Source organism: Polyergus mexicanus, unplaced genomic scaffold, assembly GCF_030449975.1.
Source record: "Polyergus mexicanus isolate NDT 795.1 unplaced genomic scaffold, iyPolMexi1.0 SCAF_27, whole genome shotgun sequence".
NCBI lineage: Eukaryota > Metazoa > Arthropoda > Insecta > Hymenoptera > Formicidae > Polyergus > Polyergus mexicanus.
This window is the reverse complement of record NW_027223347.1, coordinates 3,627,834-3,645,012: the sequence shown is the minus strand read 5'-3', so window position 1 is coordinate 3,645,012 and position 17,179 is coordinate 3,627,834. Positions and strand designations below refer to the sequence as shown.

At 36.5% G+C, this 17,179-nt stretch overlaps 2 protein-coding genes across 4 annotated transcripts in view; one reads left to right on the top strand and one right to left on the bottom strand.

The window, feature by feature from the left end:
- The window catches only part of LOC138943517 (glucose dehydrogenase [FAD, quinone]-like), an 8,120-nt gene extending 4,843 nt beyond the window's left edge, over positions 1 to 3,277 (top strand). The window contains exons 1-2 of one of the 2 annotated variants that reach the window (XM_070314382.1): positions 1,209 to 1,559; positions 1,647 to 3,273. In XM_070314382.1, coding sequence (XP_070170483.1) covers positions 1,805 to 3,037 — 1,233 coding nt within the window. In that variant the 5' untranslated portion in view covers positions 1,209 to 1,559; positions 1,647 to 1,804 and the 3' untranslated portion in view covers positions 3,038 to 3,273. Of the gene's footprint in view, positions 1 to 1,128 lie in introns of those variants that run through there. The other variant, XM_070314381.1, reaches the window with a different exon arrangement.
- LOC138943518 (odorant receptor 22c-like) overlaps positions 1 to 17,179 on the bottom strand; it is a 142,458-nt gene that overhangs the window by 112,336 nt on the left and 12,943 nt on the right. The window lies entirely within an intron of this gene.

Here is a 17,179-nt window from a genome sequence, read left to right as displayed (position 1 = left end):
GGTCCTTGAGAAATTATGATGTCATAAATATAATATAATATATTAAGTATATCAAAAATCACATTTATTTTGTTATTTATATTGAAAATAATAATATTAAAAGATATTTTAAGAATATTAAAAAATATTTTTTTTTATAAAAATAAATTATGTAAGTTGTGTTTTAACCAATTACAAGCCATGAAGCACGCCAGATAGAAAAAAGAACATTGTTATTCGGTATCAAGAATACAATATTAAGATAAGATAAAATTTAAAATAAGATATAAGAAAACAATATTAACAAAGATAAGATATAATTTTAAATTCAATGCATTCAAAACGTTGCATATAGTATTAATTAAATGAGAAATTTATTATTAAATAGGAATATAGTAAAAAGCTTCAAAGATTACATATGTTTAGTAATTAATAATAAACTCATATACATAATTATCCATCTATATACATCTAGTTCTATTAAGCATATATAATTTTTTCATTACAAAATCGAATAAACTTTCATGTATTTACAAAATCATATTCAAAATAATATTTTTTTTAAAGTTATATAATATTAATAAATCAACGAGCAAGATTCTGATAACTTTGGGAATACAATATGCGAATGATATTTTTAACATATTTAAAACGTTGATAACACAATGATTAAAAAAAAAACTATGGTTAAATGTTTTCTCGTTTTTAACAAAAATAAAGAAATATAGTAGAAAGCAAATCCTGTACAATCTCTTATCATGTTTATAACTTCCTATAGTTCTATAATAATTATGTTAGGACTAATTGAAATATTATAAAATATAAAAACAAATAATTTAATAAATTTGAGGCTTTTATCTTATTTCTTTAAAAAGTAATTTCCCTCCAATATGTTTTATCTGTATTTTCAAAGCATCAATATCAATATTTAACAATGTCTTTGTAGCTTCGTCGCAAATACTAAAAATACTAAAAATAATTGCTGCAAAATTTTCATTTTAAAATAGAATATCAAATTTTAAAATAATCCTTATTCTTAAAAATTTTTAATTTTAGACATATTTAATTGATTCCTATTTGCATTATGTGCTTATTTGTATAAGGCATTCTAGTAATAGATTAAATATTAAAAAATGTTTTCTTCAACAGATATAAATTGCTTCGTATATGCACCTGAACCATGGAAGCGTGCTTAGCTGCTAGTTGTGCAGATGCAATAAGTGATCATCCCGTTAATATCTTCGCACAACTGGTGCAAACACTTTTAGCAGCACAATGCAACTTAGCCAGTGATATTTACCCCCCAGACCGCTCAGAAGAGATTGCCGCTTCTAATAGAGAATTTGACTTTGTAATTGTTGGTAGTGGAAGTGCTGGATCTGTAGTGGCCAATCGTTTGACCGAAATAGAAGACTGGAAAGTATTGTTGATTGAAGCTGGCGAGAATCCTTCAATACTAAGCGAGATTCCCGCGGCCTTTCCGTTGCAAATAGATTCACCGGTGGATTATTCATACGATGTTGAACCCGAAAAATTTGCTTGTCACGGTAGCAAAAACAAATTATGCAAATGGGCAAAAGGTAAGGCTCTTGGCGGCACCTCTACTCTGAATGCTATGCTCTATATTTATGGCAACGATGAGGACTACAATGAATGGTCTCGAATAGGAAACGAAGGATGGAGTTACGATGAAGTCTTGCCATATTTCAAGAAATCGCAATCTTGCGGTCATGGACATAGTGACGAGTGGAGAAGCAAATACTGTAGTCACAACGGACCATTAAATGTCAGATATTTTAACTATACCAATCCGGATATATTTAATATGGTTCTAGACGCCGCTCGCGAGTTGAACATGCCTATTTTGGACATTATTAATAACGGCGAAAAATATATCGGATATGGCATAGCCCAGGGCACCTTGGATAAAGGTCGCAGAATAAGTTCTTCGAAAGCCTTCCTGTCGCCAATTAAAGATAGAAGCAATCTGTATGTAATGAAATCTACTCGAGCCGACGCCATTCTCCTCGATGATACTCAAGCCGTCGGAGTACGCGTGACTTTGAAAGACGGAAGGTCAATTGACGTGAAAGCCTCGAAGGAGGTGATCCTATCGGCCGGCAGCATCGGTAGTCCCCAACTCCTTATGCTCTCCGGCATCGGACCTAAGCAGCATTTGCACGAAATGGGAATACCTAGTGTCGTTGATTTAGCTGTCGGCAAGAATCTTCAGGATCACCTTAGATGGACCGGCATGTTCTGGGTTTTTAAAAATCACAGCGTAACACCGCCCGCATATTTATTAAACGAAGCTTACGAGTACTTAATTTACAATCGAGGTCCCTTGGCAACTAGCGCAGCTCATGATCTTCATGGGTTTGTTAACGTACATGATTCGAGTTCCAAGTATCCAAACATACAGTTTCATCATGTTCATTTTCAACAAGGACAAGAGGACAAAGCGTTCATTATGCTCACGCAGTTTTGCGCAAACGAAGAAATAAGTCGAGAGATAGCAAGAATTACAAGAGAGGAGACGGTACTCTTTCCCGTACCTGTTCTACTAAAGCCGAAGAGCATAGGCGAATTGCGGCTACGTAGCAAAAATCCGGCGGATCCAGTCAGAATCTTTGCCAATTATTATTCCGTAGAAGAGGACATAGAAACGATGTTAAAGTCTTTGGATGTCGTGAAGAAAATGATGAACACGGAGTCATTTAAACGGCATAGAGTAAAATTGCATCACTTAAACATTGCGGATTGTCGTGATACTGAACCTGATTCTGAAGAATATTGGAAGTGTAATCTGCGACATATGTCGTTTACGACTTATCATCCTGTCGGAACGGCCAAGATGGGTCCACAAAACGATTCCACAGCTGTCGTGAGTCCACGATTAAAGGTCCACGGAATACAGGGATTAAGAGTGATTGATGCATCCATCATGCCGACAATTACTAGTGGAAACATAAATGCGCCTACGATAATGATAGGCGAGAAGGGTGCGGATTTGATCAAGGAGGACTGGGCGATTATAAAAGACAAGGATGAATTGTAGAAAGTAAATTTTAAAACTTTTAGTTGTTTCAAAACTTGTTTCTTTTCCTTTTTTCTTTTTTAATTTCTGATATTATAAACAATGAATCAAACAAATTTTTGAAACTAGATCTAGATATAAGAGATGAATATTGTTTTACCAGTTTCAAATAAAAAGTAGATCATATATATACGCCTGTCATATAAACATGTTTTTGCGTAAAAAGAGTCTTTAATGTTAACTAAACTCTAAAAATATAATTATAGAATTTTTTCAATCATTTCTTACAATATAAGTTTTGATTTTAATATTTAAATTAATTTTTTAATTGGAAACGTATAAGTACGTATGTATATAACTAATTGTAACAATAAAGAGATGTATTATTATAATGTATAATATATCTTTAATAAAAAGTTTGGTAAATATGCCAATAAAGGGAGACAGTCCCGATAACCTTGACCTTGACTTATGTTGTCAAGGTCATGACCCTGAACATTTGAAAGATTTTAGCTGTCGCTCGTTTTTTATTAAAAGGTTATTAACAAAAAAAATTTAAGAAATATAGTAGTTATTTTGAGTATTGATGAAAGGCATCTCAACTTCGGGAAATGAAAAGGAAGGTAAATGTACAAGAATATACATTGAAAAATGGGAAGATTCATTTAAGAAAATATTGATCACATTGATCTAGTCTTGAAAAGATCACTCAAGGTCGAATTCATATTTTCATCATCTGTCCTTCTTAATATCCTACAATTTTTGTCTAAAACTTTTTCCATATTTAAAGCCGTTTCCGAGATCTTAGGGGCTGCGTCAGATTTTAGAAACACCTTGTACAATATGTCTAAATGTGTTATTTTTTTGTTATATCATTTTGTTCATTCTCTTACAATTTTTATGGCATCATCATGATAATAATTTGTATAATATAATTAAGTTTTAAAATAGCAAACTTATTTTTAATATATGAATTGAATAGTAAATATATATAAACATATTTCAAATTGAAATCTTTGTATACACAGGATATCCAGGAATAGACGAATCACCTCTTGTGCATATAGAACAGGTTAAATCGAGTAGAAAAGTCCTGTACTATTATCCTGTACTTATTCGGCCTTTCACACTTCACGGCGCGCGGCTCACCGACGTGCGTTAGGCTAAAGGTCGGTGCTGATTGGCCAAACTTTACTCAATAATAACTCCTTTATTAAGCGTTATAAAAAAATGGTTCAAAACTTTTCAATTCAGTTTGACCCAATCTACCTCCACCTTTCAATTGGTCACTTTCTTGTTGGACACTCTGTATATATGTATATGCAGTAGCTTTTATAATTAACTTTGTTAATCTTTATAATATAGACAAAGAATTTTTTATCAAAGGTGGAGAAAAAAGAAAATTTAATATTTAGTTATCAAGAAAAATTATTAAATTTAATTATTCAAAAGAATTTAGAAGTTAATAAGTTAATAAGAAAATTTTCGCAATTTTTTTTATTATTTTCTTATATTTTGATAAGTTTATCTTTATACAAATACAGCAATGTACTTCTGCAATTTCATGTCTTTTAATATGTTTTTTAAACAAATATTACTTCTAAAAAAGAACCTCACAAAAGAAAAAAAACACACCAAGTATATAAAAAGATCCCAACTTATACGCAACAAAAAATTTAATATTTAGCCCAAAAAATAACTTTTAAGAAAATTTTTCCTTAAAAAATAATTTTAATAAAAAATAAAGAACTAAAAAATAATTTTCTTCTAAAAAATAATTCTAAAAATTAAAAACTATTAAAAAATCAAAAATAAACATAAAATCAAGTTAACTAGCCAAGTATGGTACATAGAAGCAGTTTAGTTTGTGAGGGTTTGTAATTTGAAATAATATTTGACATAAAATCAATCTTGCATTTATATAAATATTATAGATTCTCTCGAGAAAATTAAAATGCATTTTATTTTCATAAAATGACCTTATTATGTTTCCCCCAAATAAATATTATATATAATATATAAAATAGCATTATTATATTGTGGATTTTATTACAAATAGTATATTATAAAACTATTCAGCCCTAATTGCAATAGCGTCGGTCATGTCGATCACCAATTTCGAGTATAAAAGTGCCTCGCATCAAACTGATCGACTTATTTTGAAATTAACTATAATCTTTATCAGATAGGCCCGGAACAAAAAGGATTAAAATTAAAGTGACAAACAAAAACTTGGCGTGCTCGAATCGCATTATAAGTCATATATTTTTAATAATATATTGATAATGATTTCTGATAATTAATATATTGATAATGATTTCTGATAATTTTTTGCTAATTTTTATTTTAGATCGGTTCCTCACGTATCTCATTGTTTTTAAAAAAAATGAGTTCAACTATTATGTCAAGAAAAGTTAAATAGACTAAATCTTTGTCTTCAAAGTGTTTAGTCTAAGAAAATAAATAACTTTTATTATATAATTTATAACCAACCTTATTTCTCGTCTTTTATTAATGCTTAACATTTCTATTTCAGGCTCCACTCGCCCAACTCGCTTTTAATTCAACTGTGTATATAATATTTTTGATACAATTCCCACAAGATTTGTTTTGTTATATTAACGTAAACATGCAACTCATTGCTTAGCCTCTAGAATGAAATGGTTGCGATTAGTCGGTATAGTGTTTAGTACGTATTAAAGTATATCGGTATAAATTAAGCCACTAACATGTCGTCAAACCCGTTCCAAAATAACTGCTACCCTAGTTTACTACATCCTCTCTATGTCTCCAACTTCTGAGATTGACTAAGAGTAAGTTTTGGAACGTACCCCAGTACGGTTGTGTTTTGGACATCTTCGTCTTTTACGTTCGTATATCATTATGTTATTTTATTGCTGCTTTAATAAAGTTACTATTATTTCTTAAAGGATCTTCCTAGTTTGACGTTCTGAAAATAACATAATTTTTGGCGAATTTAAAAAAAATATAAAACATTAATTTTAAACAAAATAAATAAAAAAATAAGATAATTGTTTTGAATAAAGCCTTTTCTGAATATTGAGAAATATGATCGAATCTTTTGGTAAAACTCTTTGTTGTGACCTTAACAGTGATAATCACTCGGGGGAGCCCAACCCCCATTACCCCCACTCCCCAGAAAAACGAAAAACCCCCAAAATTACCGAAAATTAAATAATTATGTACTATAAAATCTACTCCACAACCAAACCAAATTTTAGTTTTAAGTCAGCAATAGGTTTGGTTACGTTATATCTTCTGGAAGTGAAGCCCACCCTACGGGAGGAGGGGGGGAGGGGCAAAACCACTGCGTATACACTTTTTCATTAACACAACAATTTTGGGGTGGACCTCGCCTTGCTTTGTAAAGTATATGCATGGACACAATGGGTTCTTAAAACTAAGAATGAACATTAGAATGAACTGGTTAAAAAAATATATGAAAAAAGTCAAAAAAATTTAACCGAATGACTGATCCGTGGGAAGTCTCGGAAACGAATGAGAGAAATCGTCTCAGAAGGAGGGACAAGATTGAACACAAACAAAAAACACATTGAAAAAGCATTGAAAAACAAGAGATCACAGATCAATGTCAACAAGAGAAATTAAAAACATAGAAAAAAATGAACCAGAATAAAAACACGCGAGAAATAAAGGAAAAGTTACAAAAACAATTGTTAATAATAGAAAAATAAGCATGGTCAAGAAAATGCATACCCTCCTGTAAGTTGATACCATTATTCTGTTGCTTTATGTGCAACATTTCTGAAATGCCTCTCTTGATGTAGCAAGGCTCCTCATCTAAAATGAATAGGTTCTCCCAATCAAACTCGTGTCCTTCTAGACAATGATCCGTAATTACGGAGCGAGAGAAGGGGTCTCTGTTGATGTTATAGACCGATGTTCTTTAACTCTAGTTTGCAATTGTCTACATGTTTGCCCAACATTAATTTTAAACTTTGCACGTTTATTAAATAACATTTTAAATAAATCCTGAATTTCTTTTAAATAAAACTATTTGTTTATTCCGGAGTTATAGTAGTCCAACCAGGATGTCTCAAGAAAAAAAATTGTTTGTGGCGAATATGACCGTATCTAACCGTTATAGTCATCTGAAATAAAAAAACCAAAAAGATTCTTAATCTATTGTATGTAAGTATGAACTAGAATTAAATCGATATTTGCACAATTCGAATTTTTCGACTTACAAAAGTAACCAATTATTTGGTGAAATATGAATTTTCCTTTTTTAAGACGCGGCCATTTTTTTTATTTCTCTATATTTTTTTTATTTATGTTTACGCAATAACCACACTTATGCAGATAAAGAATCTCTTTTTTTTTATTTCAGATGACTATAACGGTTGGAACCCATGGGTTGAGTGCCTATCGGGCGCGTCTCCGGGCGGCGGATAGGAGGACGCCCAGGCATCCTCCGAATTTGAGTACCTGAGTAGGCTCCTGGGTAGTAGTGGCTATAACCGTGGCAGAATCCTGGCATCACTACAGCTAACTGGCAAGTTTTTGCCGAGAATGTTGGGGCTTCCCCAGAAGGGAGGAACCTCATTCTCGGCATCTCGGTGTTTAGTGTCCTCAAGCTGAGGGTGCGGGACTTTAGGCTCAGATATGGATTCGAGCAGATCACTGTGGGTTTACTCAGGGCTCGTAGCGAGGCGACGAAGCAGGGAGAATCCCAGCCAGCGTCGGGCCCTCAATAAAGTGGACATGGCGACAGTGGGATTCACCCAAATTAACTTGCACTACACTAAGAGCGCCTCGGCTGTTTTGGCCAGGGGCATGGCTGTGGTGCATACAAGTATTTGCCTAATGCAGAAACCCTGGATATCCTGGGGCTGCATTAGGGGCATTGCGGCCTGTGCAGACGTTTCAAGTCCTCCACAGAACCCAATCCCAGAGCCGCGATTGTGATCAAGGGATTAGAAGCGCAACTCATGCCGGATTTTTGTTCTAGGGATGTTGTGGCAGTTACGGTAAATTTCCTCAGATTCACCACGGGCGAGATCAGGAAGGTGATGGTGAGCTCAGCGTACTTCCCACATGAAAAGGAGGATTTGCTTCCGCCAGGACCTGTGGCTAAGCTGGTGAATTATTACCAAGATAAGGGACTGCCGCTTATAGTGGGGTGCGACCCTAATGAGCACCACACTGTTTGGGGGAACACTAACATTAACAATCGGGGCAGAAGCCTGGACTATCTGGTGGCCACTGTCCTGGAGATCCTGAACATGGGCAACGAACCGACATTTTAGAATGTGCTTAGGCGCGAGGTATTTGACCTTACTCTATGCTCAAAGAATCTGGTTTCGGAGATTATTGGGTAGCATGTCTCATCAGAGCCCTCCCTCTCTGATCATAGATCGTCTTCAGGTTTGCTAATGTGAGGCCTGAAACAATCTATAGAAGAAATCCGAGAAGGACGGATTGGGATTTGTTTCGAGAGGATCTCTCCAATGGTCTTTGCGCCTTTCCTAAGAGGCACGGGACCGCTGCTGAAGTAGAGCTTTGTGTAGATCTACAAAGAACTTTAGTGGGCAGCTTCGAAAAAAGCTGTCCAGCGAGAGCAGTTCGCTCTAACAAGAAGGTCTCTTGGTGGGGACTGGAACTGCAGAGGCTCAGGAAGGAAGCTCGGCGTGCCTAGAACAGAGCCAGGAACACGGGTTGCTCGCTCAACTGAGACCTCTACCGGAGGGCCCAGAAGACTTATAGAGACTCTAATAGCCGCCAAGAAAGAGAGCTGGAGGCGGTTTTGTGAGTCGATGGAGGAGGTTCCGGAGGTCTCTAGGCTCTGCAGAATTCTGGCTAAAAACCCGGACTCAAACCTGCAGGCGATACGCCTCCCGGATGAGGACGTGGTTTTGGAAGAGCGATGTGTGGTTCACCTTCTGGAGACCAATTTTCCGGGCTTCAGGAGGGAACCTGATGTCGACTCAAACAAGCGGAGCCCAGATTAAGGGCACGTGGGTGCGACTGAGAACTGACGGCCAGCATCGTAAAACCCGAGAGGGTGAAGTGGGCTGTCAAAACCTTTAAGTCCGCTGGATCGGATGGGATTTTCCCGGCGCTCTCACAAGATGGGCTCGGGCAGATCATTGGGCCGCTCACGCGGACCCTGAGAACTTATCTTGCTCTGGGCTACACGCCCAGAGCTTGGAGACTGGCGAGGGTGGTATTCATACTCAAAGTCGGTAGGACCTGCTGCACCTCTGCCAAGGATTTCAGACCAATCACCCTGACGTCATTTCTTTTGAAAACGTTGGAGAAGTCGAGGTCTTTTTGAGAGATGTTGTCCTCATGCGGCATCCGCTGCATGAAAATCAACATGCCTACAGGATGGGCTACTCTGCGGAAACGGCGTTCCACTCGTTGGTTCACTCCCAAATTGAGACAGATTTTATGGAGGGAGGCTACGCGGTGGGGACCTTTCTGGACATAAAGAGTGCTTTCAACAACACCCCTTGATGTAGTTCGCAGGAAGGCAACACTGCGAAGCATTCCACACAGGCTGGTTCATTGGATCAGAGGTATGGTATGCTTCAGCCGCGGGTTGTAACGACGCTTGATGCTGTCAGTGTCGGCGGCTGGGTGGTCGAGAGTGCCCGCAAGGCGGAGTGCTCTTTCCACTTCTTTGGTGCTTAGTAGTCGATGGATTACTCAGCAAACTTAATGATAAGGGTTTTTTTGTGCAAGGATACGCCGACGATCTGGCGATTATCATGCGAAGACTCTTTCCGGACACGCTTCTAGAACTCACGCAGAGTGCTTTTGGAATGGTAGAGGAGTGGTGTGTCAGCAGTGGCCTTTCGGTCAATCCTCGGAAGATGGAGCTGGTCATATTCACTTGCAGATACAAGCTGGACACTATAATGAGGCCTATCTTGGGAAGCATCAGGCTGACACCGGCCGTGTCAGTGAAATATTTGGGGTTCATCTTAGACAGGAAGCTGACATGGATGGAGCACCTGAACGATCAGTGTAAGAGTGTAGCCTCTTACTTCTGGCTGTGCAGAAGATCCTTTGGTCAAATCTGGGGCCTTAGGTCGGGAATGGTCTACTGTATCTACACTGCTATTCTTAGACCTAAGCTGCTATATGCTGCAGTACTATGGTAACCTAAGGTACAGCTAGGCGAAAAGATTGCTGGAGCACCCCCCCCCCCTCCCCCATCTAAAGGCTCTTATTTTAAGAGGAGCTATGAGAACCACGCCAACTGCGGCGATGGAAGTGCTTCTCGGTATCGAGCCGCTGTGCCACACGGTCGTCGCTGCTGCTGCATCGGCGGCTTATCGTCTGAGTTGTGAGAGAAAATGGAGGGCCGGTACTAGGCATACTAAACTTCCCGACGGACCCCTTTCTCATCCTATCTTCAGTATGGGGCAGGACAAAATGCCAGCCACTCATGCCCTGAAGACGCCATTCAAAGTGTGTTTCCAAAGGGAGAAGATTGGCTTAGGCCGGAGAATCCAATGCTGAAGAATGGGCCCATTCTTTTTACGGATGGATCCAGGATCGGCCTGGGCTCAGGGCCGGGCGTTTACTGCCGAGGAAGAAAGATTGGTAAATCCATCCCACTCGGTGAATTTGCCACAGTCTTTCAAGCGGAAATAGTCGCGATCTTGTGCTGTGCATAGGGACTTCTCGCTAACAAAGAAAGGACCAGCGCATCAGCATCTGCTTGGACAGCCAGACGGGTCTGAGGGCCCTTGGTGCTCCGATTGCTACCTCCAAACTAGTCTGGGAATGCAGAGGCACTCTGAAAGAACTTGCGAGGGATAATGAGGTTGCTCTGATCTGGGTGCCTGGGCACTTTGGTATCAAGGGCAATGAGGCGACCAGCTTGCTAGAGTTAGCTCGGAGATTGTGTTAGTTGAACCGGAATCGGCGGTCAGAATCCCTCACAACCTAGGCAAGGGAGAAGTTGGTCGTTGGCTGCGGAACCAGCATTTGGCCTCCTGGAGGGGCGCGGCAGGGTGCAGGCAGGCGAAGGCTCTCGTTGGTGATTCTCTGAGAGAGGGCCTCCCCAGCGGTATCAAAAAACTATGTAGACGAGAGGCCGGGCTAGTGACTCGCATTCTCACTAGGCACGGCCATTGGGCCTGAACTGAAGGGTCGCTTATTGGAGAGACACAATGGATTTTGTCTGCGTCCCCTGCTTCGCCGAGGACCGCCCTCCGTTCTTAGCAGTATTAGTATTAGTATAACGGTTGAAATCATATTCGCCACAAACAACAATTTTTTTTTTTTTTTTTTTAGACACCCTGGTTGGACTACTATAACTTCAAAACAAATAAACATTTTTGTTTGAGAAAAATTCAAGATATACTTGAAATGTTATTTATTAAATGTGCGAAGTTTAGATTTAATATGTTTTATACATTTCTTTAAAAAAAATTCGCCTTATTTTCAGAGAGTTAAACTAAAAAGACCCCTTAAATGAGTATTCTACTATTTGTTCGGATGCGGAAGTAACACGATTTGCGAGTGTTAAATAGTTGCGTGGTGCGCTTTGATTTATCTCGAACTAGCAGACGTTACATTTTGGGTGCTCATCCGGGATCTTCGGATGACTGTGTTAGTTTAGATGAAATGGCAACGGCAGGTCTATCCCGAAAAAGAATGCGTTTGAAAGAATCGATGAAAGAGCCTAATTCACAGTCCAGTGGTTTACTGCTATCCAAAATGTTGATGGAGATACGGAGCTTGCGGGAAGAACAGCGCCAACAATAGTTGTGTGAGAAGGTTCTCGAGACTCTCTTTTGTCAACGAGAGGAGGCGCAACAGCAAATGGAACAACACTTAAATGAGCTAAATCGTTCTTGTAATTCAAAATTTGTAGGGGAAAATAGAGTTTCCGAGACTAGAAATGTAATTCATGAGATTGGATATGAAATTAAACCAAATTTATTTGACGGAAGTGTCCCATTATGCGAATTCTTAACACAATTTGAAATAATTTCGAGAGCAAATAATTGGACCGATTCCGCAAAGTCGGTAGTATCTGCCGCTTGTTTATGAGGAAAAGCGCATTCGGTTTTGGAATGCTTTGGAAGTGGAAAACAATTTTAATTTGATGACTTTTGAAATAAATTAGAATTGCATTTCGGGGAAGGACATCTCGCTCAATTTTACTATTCGCAATTTACGCAATATAGACGAAGAAAGATTTATCAACTTTGGGGGCGGAGATAAAACGATTATCGCGTTTAGCTTGTTTTGAGTGTATGCATGAAGTTCGCACGCATAAGATCGCCTGTGCTCAAATTATTGTTGTGTTGACAGATAGATTTTTGAAGTAAACTTTAAATTAAAACATGTAAAATGTGAACAAAATTATGAATTATTTTGTTATAAAGGCAAGCTTGCTAACGGAAAACCGTGTAAATTAAAAATAGATACGGATTCGAATGTGTCAATTTTGAACAGTAATTTAATAAATTGCCTTGAAATTAAAAGTGTAGAGAAAAATATTAGATCAGCTTATCCTACTGGGAAGATACACTGAGAGACTCATTTCGTTAAATAAAACAAAATTATTTAGTTGAACCATTTTGTTGACTGAACATGTAATTTGGTTTTATTTAATAAAAATTATGTTACTGAAAAGAAGTTAAATGTTATACTAACAAACTATTTTGTTTGCATGGAGTTGTTTATCTGAATAAAATTTTATTGTTGCAATAACAAACTCATCCATCTCATCGCGTTCTGAATAATTGTATTTGTTGCTTGAGCTAAATCGTTTGAATATCATAAGCTATTTTGTGTGTCACTGCGCAGTCAATTGTTATGCAATTGTTATTGGTATGATGCGCCGCATGCAGTGCATCTTCAATCATGGCGGATTCATCTATCCGAGAAATACTGATTAGTCTCTCGTCAACGACGAGAGAATTGAAAAGATGGAGAATATAATCTGTATATCTTTTTCTTATCATATCACAAGAGACAACTATCAAGTAAATTTCTTGTTGAATATGGATAAACTTTGATTGATGTAACTAAAGCAAATACTAACACACAACTGTGATTCAATGAATAAAATTAAAATAAAAAACAACAAAAAATTTGATTTTATACAATTAATAATTTTGTTCAACCAAATTTGTGTGTTAGTATTACCAAATTTTCCAACTAAATTTTTTTGTTGTATTAACTAAAGGATTTGTCTGCCTATATCCAAACAAGAGATTTAGTTGATTCAAACAAATTTTATTTCATTCAACAAAATGGGCCTTTCAGTGTAGTTCCGATTCACTCCAATATGATTGTTAAGGTGAATGTGAAGATTAATTGTGAGAAAATTTTCTTTAAAATTACCTATATACATATATTTGTTGCAACAATAAATGATGATTATCTTTTGGAAACAGGTATCTTGTCCCTTACAGGAATAGAGTTTAATTTTTGTTTCCCATTGGAAATTTCACAAGAGGAATTAATTTTTGCATGATTAAATCATCAAGGAAATAAAGTTTTTATTTTTTTAACAGAATTATTTCGAGATTCGGTGGATTTAGATTTGGATCAAAAGGAAATGTTTGCTGAACTTTTGATTAAATTTTAGGACATTTTTTCCGAATACATTATTGCTAGAAATTGTGACCTTGTAGAGCGTAGAATAGAATTGAATGATTTTCATCCTATTAGGCAAGTTCCTCGAAGAATTCTTCTGCATTTGCATTCTGATGCAGAAGTGATAATTAATAGAATAAAAAAAATAAGAAATGATTGAAAAGTCTCAATAGTCCTTAGATGTCACGTGCTGTCATGGTCAAAAGAAAGAATGGTTTAATTCGTTTGTGTGTAGATTATTGGAAATGTTTTAGTAAAAGGTTTTTTACCTATTGCCTCAGATTTATGATACAATTGTCAGGAAAATCTTGGTTTTCTATTTTAGACCTCAAAAGTGGATATTGGCAGATAAAGATTCGTTCAGAAGATAGAGAAAAGACATCATTTTCCGTTGAAAATGGCTTTTGGCAATTGACCGTTTCCAGCCTTTTCTAACACCCTGTGTATATATATATATACAGGGTGTCTCAGATCATTTGGAACAATACTCTTATGCAGATAGAGCGGATCAAACTAAGTCGAAAAGTCCTCTATCATTTTTTTCTATAACACTTAATAAAAGAATTGTTTTGAATAAAGTCTGGCTAATCAGCGCCAACCTTTAGTCAGGCGAACGTCGATGAGCTGTGTGCTGTGAAGTGTACAGTGGCGCACACTACCAGGTGCGCAGCTCAACAACGTGCGCCTGGCTAAAGATCGGCGCTGATTGGCCAGACTTGATTCAATAATAATTCCTTTATTAAGCGTTATAAAAAAAATGGTTTAAGACTACCGAACACCCTGTATATATATATACAAGGTGTCCGGTAATCTTAACGATTGTGATATATATATATTGGCTCAATTGTGATATATATATATATATATACAGGGTGATTCAAAACAACCTTCTGTCCTTACAATGTCATATACTTGACACTATTCTAAGACGATTTTTCCTTTGCCAAAATTTTTTCCGAGGCTTAGTTTTTAAATTATAAGCCAAAATAGTTAACGAATTACGGGCCGCGTACGCGAGGCAGGCAGGGGCGGCGCAACTCACCGTCCGATGCTGGTGATTATGTGAGGCGCTCGCTGCGATCAACTGTTTGCTACATGCGATGGAGTGTATGTGTGAAAGAGAACGTATACGCGTATACACACACATACACATTCTCTCTCTCTCTCTCTCTCTCTCTCTCTCTCTCTCTCTCTCTCTCTCTCTCTCTCTCTTTACACCCATCGCATGTAGCAAACAGTTAATCGCACACACGCACTCTCTTTCTCTCTCTCTCTATCTTCCTTTTTTACATCCATCGCGTGTAGCAAACAGCTGATCGCACACACGCACTCTCTCTCTCTCACTCTCTCTCTCTCTCTCTCTCTCTCACTGATTCTTACCTTTTATGTAATAATTCGTTGCCCTCATACGACTCAATAAATAATACTTCCTAAGTGTAATACTTCCTCTACATACAACGAGTAACTAACAAACTTTTTTTCACTCACAAATTGTATCACTTATCGAACTTTTACGAATTAATCCACGCACTTTATCGATAAATTGAATTTATTAACGATTATAACAATCTACGGCTAATCACAATCTATCGATTACTACCGATTAATTATTAAAATAACTCGAAGAAAGAAACGCGTTATTCGATGCGGAGACTGCGTGACGACAACAAGCAAGTCATGTCGGTACTAGCGTTGCCGGCTGCCGGCTGCCGAACGACTAAATGTATCACATTACGCGTGATCGACGCGGACGCTATCATGTGTCCTGTGATCGGCTAAAGCCTCCGACATTGTAAATTCGATAGTTTCGAAAACATGAAACTATAAAATATAAAAATATAATGACGTATAATAACATCTTTTTTTTAATAAATTCAGTTTATCGATGCGTGGATTAATTCGTAAAAGTTCGATAAGTGGTACAATTTGTGAGTGAAAAAAAGTTTGCTAGTTACTCGTATCATACGGAAATATTATTTATTGAGTCGTATGAGGGCAACGAATCTCTACATACAAGGTAAGAGTCAGTGAGTAAGTGAGTGAGTGAGTGAGAGAGAGAGAGAGAGAGAGAGAGATAATATTTATGTGAGTGTATACGCGTATACGTTCTCTCTCACACATATACTTCATCGCATGTAGCAAATAGTTGATCGCAGCGAGCGCCTCACGTAATCACCAGCATGGGACGGTGAGTTGCACCGCTCCTGCCTGCCTCGTGTACGCGGCCCGTAATTCGTTAACTATTTTGGCTTATAATTTAAAAACTAAGCCTCGGAAAAAATTTTAGCAAAGGAAAAATCGTCTTAGAATAGTGTTAAGTATATGACATTGCAAGGACAGAAGGTTGTTTTGAATCACCCTGTATATATCACAATCGAGTCGTTATGGACTCTTTTTACACAGAGCATCTGTTTCGGTAAATGCAGCATTGCATTCTGTATACATCAGATAGTATATCGCATTAGTTTTGATCGTTACTTTGTACGCCAGAATATACAGCCGCCATGTTTGTTATTTCCTTCGTGTTGGGGTATCTACACACCTCGTATGAAGAAAAGAAGAAAAACTATTATCCTGACTTTGTCTCCAAAAGCAGTTGGAGAAACTGTTAAAAAAAAGAAACTATTAAAAAAAAAGCTTTTTGAGACCCTTAAAGTTAAAAAAATTAAATAAGAAACTCCTGCAGCAATGTAGAACAAAAGGATATATTTATTTGTGAATTTTGTCAATAGAATACATCTTTGTATTATATTTTGATTAAAATAAATCTAAATTTTGTAATTGCACGGTATTTCAACATGTTTTCAAATAGGTTTTACTCTATCGATAGAATAAAACCGGGTATTTTGTACGTTTGTACGGTTTGTAAGGTATTTTCTTCTGCAAAAAATCTTGTTATCCTTGATAACCAAATATTATTTTTTTTAGCAACTAGCCTTATTTTCTCATAGTTTAAGGTCCACTAAATCTTATTAATGGTCAGCAAAATTTGTTTACCCTCTGATTTTTTGTAGGAAATCAAATTCAAAAAAATACCCGGTTTTACCTTACTTTCCTTATATATGAAATATAAATTATATAAGTATTTTTAATTATAGATTAATTATCTATTAAACGATTAATATATCAGGAAGCCGTTTGTCAAGTTACAAAAACTTATCTTTTTTTAAAGGAAGGTAAAAAAAGGCGCCAAGCATATGCGCCAGTTGGAGAAAAAATGTTATATATTATATCCTACAAAAACAACAATTTAAAAAAATTGCGCCAATTAAAAATAATAAATTATTTTAATCGGAAACAGTTATACAAAATAGCTGTCTAATTTTATACAAAAATAATGATATTAAAAAGTTGTGCTAACTCTCTAAACAAAAATTTATGCTATATATGTAAAATTTATTTATTTCTAACATTAAAAAAAAATATATCCAATAAATAGCAATATTTATTGTAAAAATCATTAAAAATGTAAACAATCAATATATACTTCAATAATCATATATTCAATAATCACATGCATATATCTTGAAAAGTTTAATAAAAAAAAATAAT